The following is a 22,614-nucleotide window of genomic DNA, read 5'->3' as shown; positions in this document are numbered from 1 at the left end:
TTGCTTCGGAATCATTCGACGATTTGCTTCAGAATACATCGACGATCTGCTTCGGAATTCCTCGAAGATTTGGTTCGGACTCCCTCGACGAGTTGCTTCAACATCCCTGAAGGAACCCTTCGGAATAATTGGAAGATTCTTCACGGAATCCCTGGAGAATTAATGGTGGCCATTCGATTCGCTAGTGCGTACAGAACAATTTTGTCGGAGGCAGTTTTCGTTATCGCCAGAATAATCCCAATCTGCATAACTCTATCAGAGGATATCGAGTGCTACCATCGGAGAAGAACCAGTAATGTGACGACAACGGTGAGACTGGACTCTACGGTCAAGTGGCAGCAGAAGTTGAGCAATGCGGAGAATGGTGGTGGACTTATGCTAAATGTGTCGACGTGGGTGAAAGAAGGGGGTGAATTTTTACCTCACATAGTTTCTGTCCGTACACGGATGTTTTCGTCAATATCTGCACTGTTATGGCCATGCCGAATGCGTCAACGTAGAGGACTCTCCAGAGCACGTTCTATTGTCCGAGGTTGCCGGAATTTCGCAGAGGAATGCCTGTCAACCTGTTGAAGAAAGAAAAAGAAAGCAATTCGGAGAAGTAGGGAACCGTCAGTGCGGACGTCATCTACCACCGGAACTGTTGAACTACCTCTGCGATTGGAAGACGAAGTCGGCGCAATGCATGGAAGCGTCCTCTGCGATAGCCGTCAGTAGTTTGGGCGGTAGTTTGTGGCACGATCTCCGAGGAGAGATCGAGATAACGTAGCAGTGGATCAGCCAGCCAGTCGGCAAACTAGCATTAGCAATGGGCCGGAATTTTAGAAGAAGTGCATGAGTACAGAACACATCCCCCCGCTTCCCCTGGGGTTTTGTAGCTACAATAATGTTGAGAAAATGCTACTGAGCTAACTCTCCTATGTCGTTCGGATATCTTAATTAAAACAAAGCTATTACAGTTATGTACTATATGTATATACAATAATTTATTGTTCTGGTATTTTGCCCTCTATACTAGTCAACATTGTATTGCACTACGCTCATGATCACTTTGAACTATATACGGATAAGAAATCAACAATCAAACACAACAATTACTCAATCTACTTCAGTAATAATGTATATAATACTGAACTGTTTTGTTTTCCTCTATTACTTTTTTTCAAACCTATGCATCATTAGTTTCCTGTAGACGACTATGACATACTTTACAAATGCGAACCGGCATACGAATCCTCAGCTGGAATATAGTGGAGTCGAGGTGACAACACTTTCCACAAAACTCCTGCCCACAGCTACGACAAACATTCTTCCGGTCGTATCGGCTGAAACTGTGAATAAATAACTATTTTTTATATGTTTTCGCAATTAGTTTAAAATAGGGAAAATTACGGCTTTGGCAGATTTGTTCTATTATTAGAAAGGATATTATGTTACTAAAATTTCCTGAAAGTTGGCTAGATATGCTTTGACACGGATATCTCTAAAGAATTTACATTTCCTTTGAGGCATTATAACTCACGAACGGATAGGCCGATTTGCAAGATTTACGATTCATCTTAAGCCCTGCTGTGTTTATATATCCGAAAAGATAGAACATTTCGCTGGGAAAGTTGAAAAATTGATCACAATTTAAAGTATCTCTGAAACATCACGCGAAAGTGTATAGTCTCCTGTTTCATGTCGTGAGTTAACTAAAATGTTCTATCGGGGGGACGAAGGTTATTATGGTGAATGGTATACAAACCATTTACGGATGCAAGAGAAAGCTCCGAATTGCAGCAAACGCTTCAACTTTCAAACAGTTTCGGAGTCAAATCATGTCCTCATTATCTCTATAAACGCACATCGAGGTCGTGCTTTGAAATGTTGATTCGAAAATGATATGAACAACGATCAATCTTCGGGATTTGCATTGAACCTTGGAAGGTCATTGTCCACTTTTTCAAACTCCAGTAACATTCATATTGGTTTCAAACTGTGGCGTCTTGTACTCTCACTTTTTACATGTTCACCGACACAAGAGTAGAATAAAGCAATGTTTTGTTGGTTATCAGAGTCTACTTTTAACATGTATTTACGTGCAAAAATTTCTCGAATATGATTTTTGGACTAGGCAGCTTGTGGTTATGGAATAGCCACTAGTTTCAAAGCAGTTTTGTAGAGTAATTCGTGGTCTTATTAAAAATCAAAAGCGTTACTTAGGAACAAATACATACAAGTGTTCCCCGACCGCTCATTATATTGGTACAAAGCAAAAGAACTACACGTCTAATATGCGGAAACAACGACCATCTAGATTGGAAATACATTGAATTAATTGCTGTAGGTGTAGAGAAACTGAAAACCGCATACTTTTGAAAGGAACATCTTATGAAGTTCCTATACTAAAATCCAACTTATTAAGATCTATTCAGTGCCGAACTCATTAGTAGGTTTTATGAAAAATAGACAAACAGACATCTGATAGAAGTATATGACATCTTTATTACAAACACTTCAAAATTTGTGATTTCAAATGACAGTCTTGAAAAACTAAATAATTTGTCAGAAAGTACATTTTCTATTTCTATTTTCTAGCAGTTAAAAAAAACTCAAAAATGAGAAACAAGCCAAATTTTCTTCCATTCATTTCGTTACGATAGAATGAAAATGAGAGATAAATGTGTTATGTATTATCATCATTTTTTTTTCAGTAATTAATACCCTATGTGTCAAAAACTGATATGAATACCAATTAAATTTTCAAATACTAGTGGGGGATAATAGTTTTCTAAGTGGGCTAAGCCCCATCACCCTCCCCCCTTGTTTACGCCAATGTATTTTCTATTATATGATAATAAAAATTAGATAATTAAAAACAAAAAATCTCTTACGTAATAAGTGTACAGATTACATCACCTACAAAATATCTGTGTAAACCAAACAAAAATCCTAGTTTACCATTCATATTAGGGCATCAGGTATCAGAACGCCGGCTCCAGGGGTACCATTCATCTTAGGGTAAGACGGCATACCTAATATGCCCCCCAAGACAATATTTAAATAACTTATTACTTTTCAACGCAATTAATGCGAACTTTGTGTTGTTTTGTAGCCCAAAAATTCGCGTTGCCTGTAGTCCAAAAGGACGTAAAGGCATTGGCTCTGTCATATGAAAATATAACAGATAACACGTAATAAAGCTTGTTTGAAAAGTAATGGAAAAATGGCTTTCAACAAGTGCCTGGGCAAAACGTCTCCTTAATCAAAGACGTTTTATATTCCTTCATTAGTATTTTATCTATCCCATAATAAAAAGGATGCAAACCATTATGTGCTTGTCATTGAATAACCAGCACAAGCCCATTTAATCAGGTTTGAATTACATTTCGATAGTTTCCATATCATTTGGAAGCAACTGCTGGAAGGGAATATTTTCCTGCCTACACCGATTTAACCAGTGAAACATATTTTCGAAAAATATTTTTGAAGATGGAAGTCATTTTTCCCAGAAAAAATGCTTGCGATATAAATGTTTGACCCCTAGGTACTAATGTGGTTTATTTGTTGGCCACCGGGCGTAGAAATTAGTTACTATGGTTAAAAACTTAATTTGTGCGTGTGAAAGATTTCATTCGAAAAATGTAGTGAAGGCTACCCTAGGGTAAAACGGGGCAATATGAGCATAATACCTTCTCGACAAGCATGTTTTTTATATTACAATACGACAATTCTATTTGATGTCTCTTATCTAACATATGGACTAGATAGAACGCGAATATTGAAAAGAACGATAGTCCCGATAAATGTGACTTAACTAAAACTCTGTTTTTGACTTGTTCAAATATACTAAAGGGCAAATAGAAAATCACCTTTTCTAACTAAAATGTATTAGAGCACCAATATTAACAAAAACGAATAGCTTCTAATGTACATTGGCCATATTGAAACAATAAAACTGTTTTTGGGATCGATAAGTTATTATTTTTCATTGATACCATTAAACTGACATTGAATAACGGAAATCAGTTTGAAATTTCAGTAAATTAGATAATATACGTTATTAAACAGATTTAACGGATAGTGAATCATAATTGTTTGTTGTGCCAAAGAGGTCTTTTGTGTATTTATTTGATTGTTTCAAATTAGGGTGCTCATCTTGCCCGATTTGAGATAAAATATTCAAATCTTATTATGGTCAAAAATTGCACTGTAAATATTTTAAATGACTCAAAAGATAAGATTTTTATTAAAACATATTTTATGCTTTAAAAAAAAAATAAAAATCCATCTCCCTTTCTTCTTTTCTCCTTATTGGCATTATATCCCCCACTGGAACATTGTCGCCTCGCACATTGGTATTCATTCAGCATTTCCACAGTTCAAATGCAAGGTTTCTAAGCCAAGGTACAATTTTTGCATTCATATATCATGAGGCTAACACGATGATACTTCTATCCCCAGGGAAATCGAGACAATTTCCAATCCGAAAATTACCTAAGCCGGCATCGGGAATCGAACCCAGCCACCCTCAGCATGGTCTTGCTTTGTAGCCGCGCTAGGCTAAGGAGTGCCCCTAATGACATCTTCCATACACAATCAAATCCGGAAAGACTGAGTTGTGTAACAGCTATGCACAAACTTCATTAGCAAATGCACTGATCAGAAGGATGTTAGCCTCTTGTCAATTTGTAGCCACCTCTAGACCCAACCACATTGCATAAAAAGAGCTCGCCACTCAAGCCCAATTCATCTGGAATTGGGAAGTGAGTGGTATCTAACTGATGATATAACACATAGATATTAGATCTTAATGAAACTTATGTAGAACTATGACTGAGTGCTCACGAACTTGTATCTGTCTGAACTCAAATGTTGAGAGTATTTGGAATTGGAACAATTTTGAACTTACCGAATGTGGCATCCATTACAGCGATCACTAGGACCTTGCTTAACCCAGTTATCCGATAACACCTTTCCTGGTTGATCAGCAACACTCCAAGAGAAGATTCTGCCCCTCGCATCGCCTATAAAGCACAAGTAATCTAGCATCTGGCACTAACCGAAAATTTCATCGATAATTACCTACGAAAACCGTCCGATGATCATTCGATATAGCCAAGGAGGTGATGCTGGCTGGTTCCACATTGTCCTTTAGATCATAAGCAGTGTGCATACTTAGCTTGGTACGGAATATCAATTGACGTTGCCAGCGGAATGTTTTCTTCGTCTTCTGAGTGTCTTCCTTCGTGAGAAATTGCCCGTTGACGCTTGAATCGTACTTATCTAGATGGCGATCAATGGAGACGGCCTTTACATTCGCAGTTATTTTGCTGGATGATTGTATAGAAGTATTGTGCGAGTCCTCTGTGTTGCTCTTAGATGGTTGGTTACTGTCATGTATTGTGTATTGTTCATATATGCTACTAGTGGAGGATGATCTAACGACAGCGCCTATTGAATTAAATTAAATGTATTTTGGTGTTACTAGTGCACAGTATATACATACAAAGAAATGGCCTTAGAACAATTACAGAAAATTGTATCATATCGAATAGAACATATACAAACTTATTCACATTCAGCCCTGACACCAATAATTTTGTAATATAGGAGTTATCACGCCTATGTAGAGAGTAAGGGGCTGTGAATTCGAGTCCACCAAGATAATTGAATTCTTTCTCATAAAATTTGATATCAATTTGACTATTTTTGAAACATGTGTTATGCATATGCAGTATGCACATTTAGGTATAAGATCTTTAATGAACACTACTCCGATTAGATACAATTTGAATTAATAACCAATTGTTCGACAGCCAATGTGGTTGTATACTAAAAAAAGAAGTTAGAAGCATGCAAAGGAGGTACCACACACATGTGCATATTTTTCTACAATTTTTATTTCCACTTCATAATCCCAACTAAAAAAACACATTAAATAAAAAAGGAAATAGTCGAATCCTACCTAAATCTACAAAAGAAGAACATTCTCCATCCGATCCTCTATTATCGCCAAATTCTTCTTCGTATAGATGACTTTCACTACAGCTTTGGCGTTCCGTTGGTATTTGCACATGGTCTAGGGACCACATCTAGAAAATAAGATAATATTTACAAAATCGTTTGAACAATCATCTCGGTAACAACGGTGGTACCCTGACTACCCCATCGGTTGAACCAGTTATGATCACGTTATCATTATCCCATTCGTTCTTATGCGAAAACGTTACACACAAAATCTGCTGCATCCGATCAGCACAGCCGATACTCGTGTTAACCTTTGCCAAACAGTCTCCATTAATAGTCCAGACATATAACCAAGTAGCAGAACACGTAGCGATATCACCCTGTAAATTATTATTAGAAGTTTTTCAGGTGGTCATCGCAAATATTTGCACATGTAGTAAAATGAATCCATTAGACATTCGATTTTGAAACTGTAATCTACCACTTACCGTTAATTCATTAATGCTAACCGCAGCCACCACTCCCACGTGGTTTAACAGCTGACGTACATACTTGTACCTTGACATGTCCCAGATTATGGCCGATTTGTCCTTCGATCCCGACACTATGATGTTGTACGCTGTGCTTGCCGCCAACGATGTCACCGCGTCCGTATGCCCGTGAAGTGTCTGCTTCACATACAACTGTTTATGCTTAAAATCTATATCACAGACCGTTAGAATAGAGTTAGTGCCTGCCATTATTATTGTTCTAGCGTTCGGACAAACACATGCGAGGATTTCGCCCGAATCTGGGGCTACATTCTCGCACACGAACAGCGCACGATCTGAGTCATAAATGCCAACACGAATGGAATGATCTGCGTAGCCCCAGGCAATGTAACGGTTGTAGCTCGGTGGCATTAGAATTTTATTCTGCTCGACAGCTAGCACTAGCTTTTCCATCTGTATAATATGTCCTACAGGGCCTTTCACCTCTGAAATGGGAGATAGTTATCAGTGTTTTATTTGGAGAACACTATACGACCATACTACCTTTGATTGGTTGAGAGCTTGGCTTTAAGTTCTCTAGATTATGGAAAAACAGTTTATCGGTGTAGTTTATTGATTGTTGCAGCACTAGACTGGAGTCTATTATAGTATTCTTTGAAGACTGTCCACGTTTTGCTGGATGAGCCTTTCGGAACAATTGTTTGGGAATTTGCCCAAAGTTATTGATAAATCCGATAGTGGCATTTTTTTTCAGCGGGTCTTCGATACTGAAAAAATGGAATGAGTTATTGCTTCAAACAAACTACAACGGTTCCATAAATTTACTTGTATATATCAACATTGCCTTCGTAGAATAGATGATGAAACACATTACAAGCTTCTACGGCTGCATGCCCTCGTTGTCTATACCCAAATATCAAATCAATCCACTGAAAAGAAAAAAAAACACTTGTTAGTATAATTCCCCACGCAACACTAAAATGATTCATTTAGCGATTCTTTGTTTTTTTTTAAGAAAAGGAGTTTTACTAATCAATTGATATGAAGGTGTGCCAATTTAGGACCTGCTTCAAATATGGTGCTTCCATCGTAACTTAGGAAGTCTTGTAAATGTTGGAGAATCCAGCGGAATTTTGGAAAATTTTGGGTTGTTTTAAGAGATTGTGAAGAATCTGGATTGGGGCCATTCTTAGTAATGCGATAAGATATGCAGCTTCAAATCAAAACCATGCTGAAGGTGGCTGGGTTCGATTCCCGGTCCGATCTAGGAAATTTTCTCGACATCCCTGGGCATAAAAGTATACGTGTTAGCCTCATGAATCATGATATACAAATACAAATGCAAAAATTGTAACTTGGCTTTTAGAAACCTCGCAGTTAATAACTATGGAAGTGCTTAATGAGCACTAAACTGCGATGCGGCAATGTCCCAGCGGGGGATGTAATGGCAAGAAGACGAAGAAGAAGAATCTGGAAGTTCCTACGTTATCTTGCAAAATTTAGAGAAAACCTTTGGCATTTTGGAAAAAAAATCCGTGTAACATCCATATTGAATGGCATAACGAGTTGAATAGCCAGGGGCCATTTGGTATAAAGAGCATTTGGTAAAACAAAAAAAAAAATAATCACAATGACTTTCAGGTCCACGACCATTATTGGGGAAAATTACCATTTAGCATAAAAATTAAAAGAATTATAAAATATCCAAACAAATGCGCGTTTTACAATAGTCATCTGTTTCTAAATGATAAAATTAAGTATTATTCTGCTTTAATCCAAAAAAATGCGTATTTTTTCACTAACAATTCCAAAACCTCCCGTGGCACCTATGAGAGGTCGTAGAGTTCTCTGCATCTTTCTTAAGTAGGCGTCCAACTATCCTCAGCATTCAAAAGGACGTGGCCAGGACGTATCTCGACTATTGGAGAGTGCATTGCTACTCACATACAATAGTCTTGACTTGTCCCACCTACGAATTTGTGCGAATTACTCAATGCTAATAATTAATCTATCAACTAGTCATTATTTTTTGCATATATCTATTTATTAAATAATTTAGAAATTAAATTTAAAAATAAAATTTAAAACAAAGCAGCAGAACATCTTTTTATGACTGCTTTTCATGCAAAATTTATCAAAAAGCCCACAATACTTCCATTTGATCGCTTGAGATAGAAAAAGGCCCTTTGCTCTCTGTCTTATGACGATCACGACCTTTCGTAGAACTGAATTTCGTACTTTTAAAGAAGGGGTCAGCTACTATTTTGCCTTATTTTGGGTAAATGTGTAACTTTTGAAGAAAAAATCATACACTCTTCGCCTTACTCCGTGAAAATGCGTACTTTTGAAGAAGGAATCATATACTTATTCCAAGCAAATGTATACTTTTAAAGAAGACGTAATCTACTCTTTTGATTTATTCCGTACAAAGGCGTACCGTGCTGTGCCTTTATTCCAATCAGTGCCTAATTCCGTTCACGCAAGACAAAATAATAAATAACAAAGATTTTTTGTCTAAAAATAATAGAAAAATATCGAATGCTAAGTGAAACAAACGAAAAAACAGCCAACTTGGCTAAACTAAGGGAGTATCATTCATTGTATTATGATTTTGAAAGAAAATAACATTTTAAGCTTTTTATTTGCAATAATAATTAATGAGAAAAATGATGCCTGGTATTAGCATCTCCAAGAAATCAAATGTTGTTCGGGTGATTGGAATAAGGAACATGAATGAACGGAATTAGGAACAATGCCATTTTAGGTGATTCGAATTAGGACTACAGAATTGGTCAATTTTGTTTTCACTATTGGAACCCAAGTCTATGAATGCATCCCAAAATATTTTATTTTCAATTGTATATAGAAAATGACACTATGCAGCGAAATTGCAGCTTCAAAATACTAAACGACTATTTTTTAGAGTTCAGAGTTTAGACATAGCGTATTGTCTTAGGTGAACGGAATTAGGGCACAGCACGGTACTTCTAAAAAAGGGGTCATCTATCTTTTTGCCTTATTCCAGGCAAATGTGTACTTTGAAAGGATACAAATATGAAATACAAAAACATCTTTTGTTACATACCAGATGAAGATGGCGACTAACATAGTCGCTTTCCAAGGCTTCGCGATGTATCCTAATAAATTCTCTAGGATCATCTTTGGCCCACGGAGGCAACACAATATGGTTCAAAATATCTCCGTTCTGTTTCATCCCAAAATCAAAGTTGTTATCGTTGATCAGAAACTCCGGTAGGTAGAAGAATTCCGGAATCAGTTCTTTCACGTCAGCCATATTATGTTTAGAAGCCGAATGCCAAGCCTCTTTGATACTGTGAAACATCCGATCAGCCAAATCAAAATGTCCTCCTTGCAGCCGCAGAAAATGTTGTGTAAACGGTTCCAGCCGAACCAAGTACGAACAAACGATCATCGCCGAGCTGTAGTGCGTTCCGTAAAAGTACGGTGGTGTTTCGCCATGTGGATCATCCCACTCTTTGTAGCGCTTTTCAAACTGTTCTAGACGGTCCTTTGATTGAGCGCCCATTGGTTTGGAAAAATCACGGAACGATTTCGGATTGCTCAAATCCAGTCTGTCAGAGTCATAGTCAGCCAGAATCCATGGAAATACGGGATATTGCATCAGATCGTTATAGGACCGTCCCGCCAATGTATTCAAGTGCATCAGATATTGGAAGTTGGATATTTCGCCTCGCTGCGTAAATTACAAATCATTAATCGAGCTTATAACAATTGTCTATGGTAGAAGTACGTACCACCCAACGCTGTGTTACGGACGTTTCTCCGATCAAACTGCTAAATATACCAGAGGACTGCTCTACGTTAGCCGACCTGCTTTGACCTGCCACCGATTGTTGCGCATTATCGGCAATTGAAGTCGCTACAGACATGAGCCTTTGATACACCTTGTTCCTTACTTTCCTTGGGAAGCTCAGCAAAAAATTCCTACCATCTCCAGAAAACACTTCCAGCGCAATTGGTTGCAAAAGATATCTTCTTTTATGTACCTCTCTTATTTCCTCATAGGAGAATTTAGAATTCTGTCTCAATTCGTGAGAACTGCAAAAGAAACATGTATTCAATATAATACACAATTGACACGAAAAAAGAACTTCGATTACATTCTGGTATTTCCCGGATTTGGTAGAATGGGTTCGTAGCTTCCGAGTGGTATCGAATCAATATCACGGATCTCTCGATTCTTCATTAAAGTAAACCCATCAATAACGTAGCAGTGTTCTCTGCCAAATAGAAGTAAGCCTTCGAATGTATCCAACCCTTGTATCCTTGCACATCGAAATATGTGAGATATCTGTAAAAAAAAAACAAAAAATGAGCGTTGAAGATGATTATTATGAATTAGAACAACAAATATTGAAACAAAGACTGCAGGAAAACCCTAATTGGATTCTTCACATAAGCCAACGTATAAGTGAAATGTTACCTTTTCTTTTTCCTCAAGCAAACGGAGAAGTGTTTGATTGTCCGGGGTCGCAGATAATTCCTCGTCATCATCTTCCATATCATAATGTTGATCATTGTCGTTAGTCCTATAATGATAGTTGATTATCTCAAATATAAGTGTCACTCGTTAGTTGAATAAACATACTTGCTCTCTAAATTCGATCGACTAGAATTAGCTAAACTCGAAGATTGGGCTAATGGATTTTTAACCCCAGATTCCTGCTCCATTTGAAGAGAAAGAACTTTGGGCATTTGTTGAATACTGTTGTAGTACTTTTTACTGTCCAGACTTGTTGCCACTTTATACTTCAATTGACGCTATTGGCAAAGAAATCGTAAACTAAACAATGTGAATACAACAGGGGGAAATTTTATACTTACACTAGCTTGATCAGAGAGCTCCAATTCTGGCCGGTATGGGTAGTGGACATAGAAGAGATCATTTTTCATCATCTTTTTACGCATGCGATGCGGCCCTTCCGTAGTATCTAATATCCACTTTGTAAAGTTAATTGTACCCTTCGGGCCCCACAATCCTCTTTCTCGAAATAGTTCAGCTTCAGATTGAAGCCATTCCTGATAAACATACCGTTGAGTATGTTGAGCCATATGCATATGCTGAGAGCTTCGCAGCTCCCAAAAATCCTTAACTAAGCATAAATTGACTAGATTTAATTGGTACATCGTTTCCGTGTCAATTTCAGTTTTGCCCTTGTTTTGTTCATCTTTTTTCACCTTTGTGCGACTTGCCAGTCTCGTTAGATTTCCTGTCACCTTTTGAATCTTCGACTGTATATTATTATGTAATTCCCATGGTATTCGATCCTGAGCTCGTTTCTCCCCATCTATGTAGCTAAACCAGAGTTTGGTGGCAGATTCCAAAATTTGCTCCCTAGTTATTGTCATGTCAGGTGCTTTTGTGTTATTTATTGGTGGCGTCAAACTAATCTTGAACACCTCCTCGATTGCTGGCTTCTTGCAGACGTACAGTTCTTCCCAGACTCGAGATGCAGCATTTCCGATTAAGTTTGTGCCTTGGTGATGATTAAGTGAATCGTCCCCAACGTCATTTGAGTCATTGACGGAATTGATGTGCCAAGTAGTTGTGCGATCGGCATCTTTAGAATCTTTGATATCCAGCAGAATTCTTTCTTTAGCCGTTAACTGCATTAAACAGAACGTGAGGCATCCGATAAACTCTGGTTCATGGTTTCCTGCACCGAAGATCATCAGTCTATTTGTAGTAAGTTTGTGGAGTGCTTCCATTACCATCATTTGATCAGGAACGGTGTCAGTAGAGCGCGACAAGAGATACAGAATGCAGCGATTGAGTGAATGGTAAAGGTTGTCCAGTGAGATAGCACTTGATCGTCTCCTTGCTTGAGTTATCAATTTTATGACAAATTCGAATATTTCATGTGGGTCCTTATTTATACTTCCTTGCCATAACTTATCCACAACTCTAGCAGTTAGGTAAAACACATTAGGGGCTATATTTTGCACATGGGATTGCAGTAATGGAACTATCGGAAGAGCGGCCTGTTCCCCTACCAAAATATCAGCAGCCAGCAAGTGATCCATCAGGGTGGTTATGATTTCCGTCAAAAACTCGCATCTAGCATCGAATGAACTATTTTCCGGATACGCGTCTAGAATACAGTCAACAACCGGAGTGCACTTTCCGCTGTACGCCAAGCTTAGGGAATCAACAGCAACGACGCGTAAGAAATCAATAACAAACTTACGAACCGGATGTTCCGTCAACTTATGGCTTTCTTTTTCGGAGAAACGTTTCTCTATATCTTGATAGGACACCAACTCTCCAGATGGGGATGAAATACTGTTCGTTTCGGAATCGAATGATTTGATGCGATAAGGAAACATGACACCTATTAACGAGGTGATCACTTCTGCCGACATTACGACCGGCATGAAATCCGGCAGATTGTGATACAATGAGAAAAGGACCTGTACTAACGTATTCGGATGGTTATGAAGCCATTCGGCATTGTTTGTGGTGTGAACTATTTTTCTAATGATATTCAATAGTATGCATACGGCTTCCGGACATAGCGACATCTTTGAGGCAGACGATGCTGAAAATAGAATTAGAACGCAAGAGTGATTTATCATTAATACCGTACGAAGAACAAGTCGAGTTTTTGAGTAGTTAATAATGAATAAAGAATAAAAAATAAAGATAGAGAATAAGGAATACAAAATAAATAATATAGAACAAAAACAAATAAATTATGAAGAAAGACGAAAAAAGGAGAAATAAAGCAGGAAGAAGAAAGGCGGATTAAGGAAGAAGGAAAAGGAGCAAAAAGAGGAAAGAACCAGGAAGCAGAAGGAAGAAAGAAAAAGAATGAAGGAATAAGGCATAGGGGACAAAAAAGAGAAGGCGGAAGGATAAATAAGGCACAAGAAACAAGGAATGCGGAAGAAGGAAGAAGAAATAAGGCACAAGGGACAAGGAAGAAGGAAGGCGGAAGAAGAAAGAAGGAAGATAGAAGAAGGAAGGAGGCAGATGAAAGAAAAAATAAGTAAGAAAGAAGAAACAGGGAAAAAGGTGGAAGAAGGTAGATAGAAGACGGAAGAAGAAAGACGAAAATTTGAAGAAGGAGCAGGGAAGAATGAAGAAGCAATAGGGAAAAGGGAAGAAACAATGAAAAAGCAAGAAAAAAGATGGAATAATGAAGAAGGAATAAGGTAGAAAGAAAAAGGTAAAGGAAGAAGGTAGAAGGAAGAAAGAAGGAAGAATGCAGATGAAAGAAAAAGGAAGGAAAGCAAAAAGAAAGAATAAGGAAACAGGCTAAAGGATAAAGGAAGGAAGAAATAGAAAGAGGAAGGTAGAACGAAAAATTAATAAAAAGGAAGAACAAAAAAAGAATAAATAAAGAAGAAGGAAGAAAAGAGGAGAAAGAAGGAACGAGGAAGAAGGTAGATGGAAAACCGAAGGTTGAAGAAAGAAAGAAAAAGAGAGAAGAAAGAAGTAGGAACAAAGAAGAAGGGAGAAAGAAAAAAAGAAGGAACGAGGAAGAGAGAAGAAGAAAGGCAGAAAAAGCTAAAAGAGATACGAAAGAAGAAAAAAGAGGAAGAATGATAAAGGAAGAATAAAAGAAGGAACAAGAAATTAGAAAAAAAGAAGAGGAAAGATCAAAATAGGAAGTATAAAGACGGATGAGGGAAGAATAAGAGGAAAGAAGGAAGAAAGAATAAAGAATAAAAAATAGAAGTAATCTTGGCAAGAAACAAAAACCCCAAATGCAATTTCTGTTTATTCATGTTAGAAAAAGACTTCTGCATGAGAAGATTAAGGAATTCTACACCAGACTGTAGAGAGAAGCTAAGCGTCTGGCTGGACAGAATGCAGACAAATCCTGTGTACTACAGAGGCTTCTCTGCCCTTAGTCCGAATGAACTAGACCCTCGTTGTTCCATGAACCAATGATGTCAGATTGTCAGATAACATAACTGGGGAATTTAAGTAACACAACGTCACTAACTGAGAAGATTATAGGGTTAGGCGGGGCAAGATGGGTCACGGGGTAAGATGGGTCAGGGCCGTTTTTGAGCATCGTGTACATTTTAATGTGGAGATTATGACTTTGTAGGAGGAATAATTTGGTAAGGGGCCCTCCTTAGCCGTGCGGTAAGACGCGCGGCTACAAAGCAAGACCATGCTGAGGGTGGCTGGGTTCGATTCCCGGTGTCGGTCTAGGCAATTTTCGGATTGGAAATTGTCTCGACTTCCCTGGGCATAAAAGTTTCATCGTGTTAGCCTCATGATATACGAATGCAAAAATGGTAACCTGGCTTAGAAACCTCGCAGTTAATAACTGTGGAAGTGCTTAATGAACACTAAGCTGCAAGGCGGCTCTGTCCCAGTGTGGGGATGTAATGCCAATTAGAAGAAGAAGGAGGAATAATTTGGTTCTACTTTAACATCACTCGATTTGATGAGAAAATTTTATTTTGGTAGAGTATGGCAAGGTAAAATATTTTTCAGCATTGTTTCTTATGCAAAACACACTTTCTATAAAACGTGTAATCTCGTCGAGCAATGTAAAATTTAAACATTTTTAGTAACATAGTGAACGTATTATAAGTAATGTAGGTGATGTTATACTAACTGCGTTGAAATAAATAAATTTGATCGAAAATTAGACATTCTAACATGAACTTACGAATGGGGCAAGATGGGTCAGCACATACTGAAGGGCATAGTTCGTATTCAAAACATATTTTCCATTGCTGGTTTAAGCATTTTAAGGTTACTTTTGACATAATGATGTTAATTTGTTTATTGAAAATGTCTATTTTTTGTTTTTAAGAAAGCAATACTTGAACGGCTTGTTTTCATAAGAATTTGCAGACATTTTTAAATGTAGAGCCATTTCTTCATCCAAAGCTAAAAAATTATTTTTTATTCAATATAATTATTGGCAATAAAGCTATCTATCTGTGTGTAATTCAATATTGGGAATAAAAACAATATTAATTGCAGTATTTCAAGGTGACCCATCTTGCCCCGCTGTTTGACCCATCTTACCCCGCCGTTTTTTGATTGACAGAAAAATAGACTTCTACTTAAATGACTCGAAATGGAATAAAAAGCGGAGTTTTGTTATTTCATACCCCAGGCTTACAGATTATGAACTATTTTTATAGATCCATGTTGAAAAGTTGAATTAAAATGTTTCTGTTTTGAAATACTCAGGGTTCGCCTTAGGCGACCCATCTTGCCCCGTCATACCCTAAACTTGTAGTATCTGATCCTCTTGCTGATTATGTACACATTTTTTAAGTTTTTTTGCTATGTCCAGAAATCCGTTGAATTGTTTGTCATGAATATAAGATAAATGTAATCTACTTGAAACAAATACTCACCACCAAGGATTCCTGAAACTGGAGCACCCCACAGAAAAGTCCAGATGCGGTCGAGATCTACATTGATATGCTCCGTACCTAGTAATTTCACAGGCTGACCCATAATTAACGCCGTTAGAAGAAAATATATCTCAGGAATGCTGACGTGGTGCTGCAGAAGCCACTCTAGATATGTAAACCCCGAACAGTTCATGAACTGTGACTTGGACTCATCGCTAGTTTTCACCAAGGCAGAGGCTACCAGCTCCTGGGGCTTTTTCAAGTTAGTCGATGCGGTTGCGCTTTGAGCCGTCGACAGCAGCAACATGTCTTTGTTGTGTGACACAACTTCGGTATTCTTCATGTAACCACTATTCATGGTACCCTCGCGGAAACGTCCAATGATGGTATCGTTCGCACACAGAACAACCAAAATTCGCATAGCCCATATGACTGTGGTGCTGTTCAAGTGTGGTTGCATGAACATCATCAACCAGTCCAAACCAAGCACCTTCGAAATTTCCTCTGATAACACGGCATTAACTGTGTTTTTCGATGTGAAAAGCATACTGTGCAGAAGACAGAGGCCTTTATTACGCAGGAGTATCTTTCTGAGAGTTGTATTATTTTTATACAGCTCTTGATCAAGGATTGTTGTGTTTCCTTCGTTCGTGTAATCGGCGAGATTAGCAGTCTTGTCTTTGTCATCACCTGCCCCTGGCTGAGAATATGAAATGTAATTAACAATATTTTTGGTTTAATATTTCTGCTTACCTGCGGTATTTGATAGATCAAACTTTGTCCAAACAGTAGTAGATCAGATATCCGTGGTTGAGGACCAAGTAATATTTCCAATAGGCCATACAGAACCTCACGTGTATTTTGATCGTAAACATCCTCGACAATGTGTAACAGTTTTGATATGCACTTGAATGGGAAGAAGAGAGTATAATAAAGTATTGGCCCAGAAGCTGAAGTATTATGTACTTAGAGATATGTTTCCCATGTTTAACCCATACTATCTGTTCCGTACGGAATTACTGTACCGTGTACGCTACAAGTGAGTCAGCTAACGCAAACGTAAGTATATGCGTTTCAACAGGAAGCGAGAAGGACGAAAGAGGAAATTTGAAAACGGCACGGAAGCGCGCGCAACGGAAGGAGAACAACAATTTTAAATTGTGTTTGCCTCTATTTTTGTGCATCACTCTCAGTCCGAATACCAACGAATCTAGATCGGGATGCACCCCATGTTTAGTGTTTTCCCCAATGCGCTTAGATAAAATTTAAAGTTTTCTAAATACCATTTGAAAAGGGCAAAGACTAGAGTGTGCCTATTACAGAGGGATCACCCTTCTGAACTCGGTGTACCCAATTCTGTCGCGTGTTCTGTTTAACAGACTGAGACTACTTGAACAGGCTTCGTGAGGGCCGATCAACGACTGATCAGATGTTAAGCCTGCGAATGATCTTTGATAAATCCCGGGAGTAAAACTTATGTAAGGGAGTAAAGAAATAAGCTGTGGCAGATAATGTCCCGACATGGTTTTCCGGCGAAACTGATTTGACTGATACATGCAACGATGGATAGCTCGAAATCAAGTATTCCAATTGCAGATGAAGTGTCAACCTCGTTTATGACCTTAGACGGTTTGTAGCGGGGTGATGCACTTTCTAATTTATTGTACAAGATTGCACTCGAGGGCGCTATTAGGAGATCTGGCGTGCTGTGGAAGAGCACTATTATCACATGGTCGCATATGCTCCTGGGCTTTGCGGACAACATCGACCTTATTGGAATCGATCGCAGAGCAGCTGTGGAGGCTTTTGTGCCACTGAAGAGGGAGACAGCTAGGGTAAGCTGAACCATTAACTCTACCAAAACAAAGTACATGGCGGAAGGTAGAGATAGAGGAAGACCTACTGGAGTTGGTGCTGCGATAGTGCTTGATGAAGCAGGAAAAAGGAGGAAAAAACAAGGAGAGGAAGCAGAAAGAAGAAAAAAAGGAAGAATGAATAAGGTAGAAGAAAATCAAAAAAGAATGAAGGTAGAAGAAAAAAGATGTAGGAAGAAGAAATAAGGAACAAGGAAGAAAAAAGAACTTTGGATGAAGAAAGAATTAAGATAGAACAAAGAAGGAAGAAAGAAAATAGAAAAAGGAACAAGAAAGGGTTGAAACAGAAAGAAAAAAGATGAAAGCAGGAAAGGAATCTATACCTATCCTATACCTTTAAATTTCTTGTGCTGTACAGACAAAAAAATGAGAATTCTTATGAAAATTGGAAGCCTAGTAGTCGCAAGAAGGTTTTGGCTCATTTTAGTGTGTGTCCTATCAACGTAAAACATTTTAATTCTCCCACAAAAATCGGTTTACACGATTTTTCAGCCTTTTGTTATTTCAGCCTTATGTATTATAATTTTCCAGCCTTTTGTGTTCAGTCATATAAGTTTTCAGCCTTTTGTGGAAGTCCCGCCAAATCGCAGGTTATTTTTTTTACTTGCAAGCGAAGTCATCAAAAACTTCCACAAAGCGAAATATTTGATCGGGGTTTCCCAGTTCCATGTTCGCACGAGGTTTAATATTTATACCTCCGACTATCAATATACCAGAAGTTAACCTTCGCTCTCACATAAAGCGCAGTCTGAGTAAATGCGACAAACATTATTCGCTCATAAACCGATGTTCACATTTGGATATCAAATCCAAGATTCTGTTGGTGAATAAGCAAAGCTAATAAAAAGCAATTTTTTCAAAAAATAAAATGAAGCTAAATCAAGGTAAACCAATCGAAATCAGTTTATTTATCATGAATAACAACATGAAGCGAGCAGCAAATAAACCTTAGATATATCATAGTGTGTTAATTATTTATCATTTTTAAACGCATACCTGCATATCTCGCATTATACGAATATTTGTTCTCTTCTCGCTAGATTCCGATATCAGTTCCAGGAGGTGTTCTAACAACGACTTCAAAATGTCATTTGGTGCACCAAGCCAAATCTCAAAATCGCACAGTAAATCCTGGAATGGAATAAATGTTAATAATAACAACACCTGATATTACGTCTATGAAAAAACCTACTTGAAAAGACATAACATTCGGTATCGCCGATGTTTCTTGGCCACTATTGACTGTACCAACCAAGTTAAACGTTAGATGTAGAATATGTGAGTTCAGCAGATGTTTCTTTCTTTTAAATATCATAGCCAGGGTTTGGTAATAACGTTTTCGATCCATTTCATTTTGAGTCGATTTGTTCGATTTGATCACACAAGTCAAAGCTTTTACCCCGGCATATAAACTCTCAACGCTCTGCGACATTGCAATAATGCCCAACAGCACACTACAGCCTCCTACGGTGTAGATGATAGCCGATACTGGATTCGGACTAAAGCAACGAATGCCTAGATAACCGATCATAACGCCGCCTAAGGTACGAGCCGGTCCCGCCAGATGCCCGGCAGAATTGTGCAAAATCTTTATCGGGGTAGCGTTATCGTGGGAGTTCATTCCCAACTGCTTGGCAATCGCCTTACAGTCGACTCGGCTGTACACCTTTCTTATTTTCGATAAAGTTAAATTAGATACCGCCCTCGCATTCATGCCGAATATAACGCGCTCTTCTGGAACTATCGGACTGACAGATTCATCCACAATCTTCTCGGCATGTGGGGCCTGCAGCGATCCAAGGTAATGAGGACCTAGAGCATATATTTTGTTCACTGTAGAGTTGTTGAACACCTGGAATGATAGATTTAAAATGATTTGAACATAACAAATTCTACTAACAGTGCGCATAGAATAAGAATTTTGAAAACAAAATCTAATGTAATTTAATACACATTTAAAATTTCATATTTTTAATACACGTACGTCCTCAATGAGATGACAAACACCTTGCTTCCAACAAAGCCTGGAATACTTTCTCCAGATCGGTGGCGTCCCGATGTAGGCAAAAACTGACGAAGCAGGATTTGAGCTGCTAGAGTAATGGCTTCCAGGGCATGGCGATATGTATTGAATCTTTTGCGTGTGCATATGATGGCCATCTATGTAGAGTGAGAAGCTGGTACTTTTTCCAACCATTTTATTCAACACCACAACCAAATGATGCCACTGCCCTTCGATGAGCAAATCTGGACACCAAACTCTAGCACTATACTCCTCCAGGCAATCTGGTTCCCATTCCGCGACATCTGCAAAAATTCAAATATTTTATTGTTAATCGATCGTCCCTCGCTACGCTAGCATGCAGTTCCTACTTTGTTCCATGAGAATTTCTTGCGTTGATGTTATTATGGCTTTGTCCTTCGCAGAAAGCGAAATACTCAAACAAATGTAATTTTCCTCACGTGGCTTATTTACGGTGCGTACAATAGTCAACAGACGGATGCCATGTGGATCCGCGCGAGAGTCACTGAACTTTTCCACGCAAAACCATGTCGAGAAGCTCAGTCCACTGGATGGGGGAAAGTTCCTATCGCCTGTTCCGATGCCTCCTATAGCTTGGCCATCAGCTTCCAAACCAGCAGTAGCCGTTGTAGCCTGTGGCGAAAGGCTTGGCAGAAAAATACATCCAAATCCTTCAGAGTTCATGTCCATTTCTACGAACGGTGGTAGAGTATAAGAACCATGGGCCCGAAAATCTCTTGGGGTAGTCATCGACACCAAGGTCTTAATGCGAGTCAATGGTATTGATGCTATACTGGAAGCATTCCTGTCACTGATACTTTCCATTGGAAAACCCAAACGAAGAAATTCCCGAAATTCCTTGGGAAGCAACGCTTGTACAGCCAGACGTTCGAAAATGTACTGTAGAGGCAAATGAAGTATGTGTTGCTCTTCCAGTAGCGCTATCCGACACACTTTCAGCAAGGCGCCTGCCATACCCACTTCGCATAATATCTGTTGATTGCGTTCGCTTCGCACAAGACTTTTCAACACTTCAGCCAAGAAAAATTCCAGTGCCACACTGAGTTCTTCATGTCGACTATTGTTCAACGAAGGAAGAAGCAATAACATACACAGCACTGTTCCGGGATGCACAATAGTTGGTTCCGTCGCTGGCATAGACAAGTTTAGTGTGGAGACTGCTCCTTTTGTCAAATTTCCGGCCTTAAAGAATAATCAAAAATAGTATTTAAGCATGTATTGGAAGGATGAGTAAGTAGGTGAATCATTCAATAAAAAGGTTTGTCTGATTACAATTACATTTATGATTTGCAGTACAGTATGGTTAGTGGAAGATTTTGTACATGAATTTGTAACTCTTTTCAGATTTTCCTATTCGTAGAAAAAAGTCTACCCAGAGAACTGAAAGAGTATGCTCTTTCAAAGAATTCTTTTTCGTAGGAGAGTGGAACTACCTACTCACAAGAGTTGTAAAATTTGATGCAGAAATTATTCAATGTTGAAATGTTGGAATATTTCATATAAGACAAATATTTTAGAGTGTATTATTCACCAACAACCACAGCGTTTTATAAAAGATTAGTTGTGGTTGAATATTTAATTACACATATTTTACTCTTTAAAGCAGTTATCAAAAAAAAATTATCGAAATGTAAAAAATAATAATTGCTCAATGCTTTTTTTTATATTTAACTTTAAATCACTAATAAACACGCATTTAAGTCTATATTTTGGCCAAGGGAGATTGGTCCGTGCAGGCAGACGACATAGCGCGCTCGTACTCCTCCCAATCCGCTTCACTATGTTTCCTTCGGCGCCTTTTGATGTCCACGAGAGGGAGAGCGTTGGTAGAAATCTGCACAGGGTAGTGGTTACTACCGTAGAGATCGATAGCCGAGTTCATCAGTGCCCGTTGAAAAAGGTGAGGGCCCGTCGTTGAGTGTGACGAGGTACACAAAACCTTCCAGAAATGCTTCAGCTAAGACGGAGCCTCGAAGGTCGGACCTGGACCCTCCCCACATGGGATGGTGAGCGTTCATATCCCCAAGGAGAAGCAGGGGGGAGTAGCGTTTTCAACGAGGTTGATGATGCTTGATGAGCTTTTCGAATTTATCAATATATTCATTTTTCCTTTTCCCTATTTCCCTTCACTACCAAGGCCTAATGGAACAAAACCGGAAACTAATATTTGTATTAGGTTTGTACTCTCAAAAACGCGGTGAGCGCTAGTCCCATTTATGGACTCTATCATGATTGTCCTTAAATATGCCGCCGCACAATATAGCGCACAAGGGAAAACTTTCTGTACATATTTTTATTTATCTATGGCATCTAACCATGAAAGCAGTAGATATTTAAAAAAAAAAATGTAAATTGAACCGACTAATATTAATCATTAACTGTTCTTAACGGTAGACAGACTTACATTATCGTTATTGTCAACTCGAGACGATTTGGAAAGACTTGCGAGGGTTGAAATATTAATCGAGTTAGGGCCTTCGAAGTTATCCAAGGCAATGTTGTACAAAATACGGTAAACTACGCATGCAAAAGATAACGACAGAGGCTCGGGTAGTGCAGCACTGCAAATATAGCGTATTAGTAGAGCAAATACGTTAAGAACAAAAATTGATTATGTTATGCTTACCCCGGTTCTCCAAGATTGCGAGCAAATATATCGCTGAAAATCCGATTGGTCTCCTGTGGTGGCTTGAAGTGGGCTCGGATTTCTTTTCTGAGTATCGTTGCCGTGCTGAAGCATCCCAAAGAGCGCAGTGCGTTGCAAAACGTTGTAGTGCACAACTGGAAAAAAATTAAATAAATGCAAACGTTGAAAATACATTAAAATAGTAATAATTTATTTGGTTGATGTAACTGAACATTTTTCCTGAAAAAC

The 22,614-nt window shown here is 38.5% G+C and overlaps 1 protein-coding gene across 2 annotated transcripts in view; it reads right to left on the bottom strand.

Annotated features, from left to right (window-relative positions):
- Positions 1 to 953: 953 nt before the first annotated feature.
- The window catches only part of LOC134227224 (WD repeat and FYVE domain-containing protein 3), a 36,109-nt gene continuing 14,448 nt past the window's right edge, over positions 954 to 22,614 (bottom strand). Inside the window, exons 11-32 of one of the 2 annotated variants that reach the window (XM_062708573.1) lie at positions 22,366 to 22,520; positions 22,144 to 22,300; positions 20,069 to 20,921; positions 19,680 to 20,002; positions 18,888 to 19,547; positions 18,692 to 18,826; positions 16,575 to 16,727; positions 15,822 to 16,521; positions 11,310 to 13,024; positions 11,074 to 11,246; positions 10,909 to 11,014; positions 10,586 to 10,776; positions 10,220 to 10,523; positions 9,529 to 10,158; positions 7,269 to 7,372; positions 6,987 to 7,210; positions 6,441 to 6,928; positions 6,141 to 6,332; positions 5,951 to 6,077; positions 5,068 to 5,436; positions 4,895 to 5,009; positions 954 to 1,331 (exon numbers count right to left, since the gene is read on the bottom strand). In XM_062708573.1, coding sequence (XP_062564557.1) covers positions 1,169 to 1,331; positions 4,895 to 5,009; positions 5,068 to 5,436; positions 5,951 to 6,077; positions 6,141 to 6,332; positions 6,441 to 6,928; positions 6,987 to 7,210; positions 7,269 to 7,372; positions 9,529 to 10,158; positions 10,220 to 10,523; positions 10,586 to 10,776; positions 10,909 to 11,014; positions 11,074 to 11,246; positions 11,310 to 13,024; positions 15,822 to 16,521; positions 16,575 to 16,727; positions 18,692 to 18,826; positions 18,888 to 19,547; positions 19,680 to 20,002; positions 20,069 to 20,921; positions 22,144 to 22,300; positions 22,366 to 22,520 — 8,037 coding nt within the window. In that variant the 3' untranslated portion in view covers positions 954 to 1,168. The remainder of the gene's footprint in view (positions 1,332 to 4,894; positions 5,010 to 5,067; positions 5,437 to 5,950; positions 6,078 to 6,140; positions 6,333 to 6,440; positions 6,929 to 6,986; positions 7,211 to 7,268; positions 7,373 to 9,528; positions 10,159 to 10,219; positions 10,524 to 10,585; positions 10,777 to 10,908; positions 11,015 to 11,073; positions 11,247 to 11,309; positions 13,025 to 15,821; positions 16,522 to 16,574; positions 16,728 to 18,691; positions 18,827 to 18,887; positions 19,548 to 19,679; positions 20,003 to 20,068; positions 20,922 to 22,143; positions 22,301 to 22,365; positions 22,521 to 22,614) is intronic. The other variant, XM_062708574.1, reaches the window with a different exon arrangement.

Source organism: Armigeres subalbatus, chromosome 3 (assembly GCF_024139115.2).
Source record: "Armigeres subalbatus isolate Guangzhou_Male chromosome 3, GZ_Asu_2, whole genome shotgun sequence".
Taxonomy (NCBI): domain Eukaryota; kingdom Metazoa; phylum Arthropoda; class Insecta; order Diptera; family Culicidae; genus Armigeres; species Armigeres subalbatus.
The sequence above is the reverse complement of the archived record's forward strand: the minus strand, read 5'-3'. Positions and strand labels throughout refer to the sequence as shown.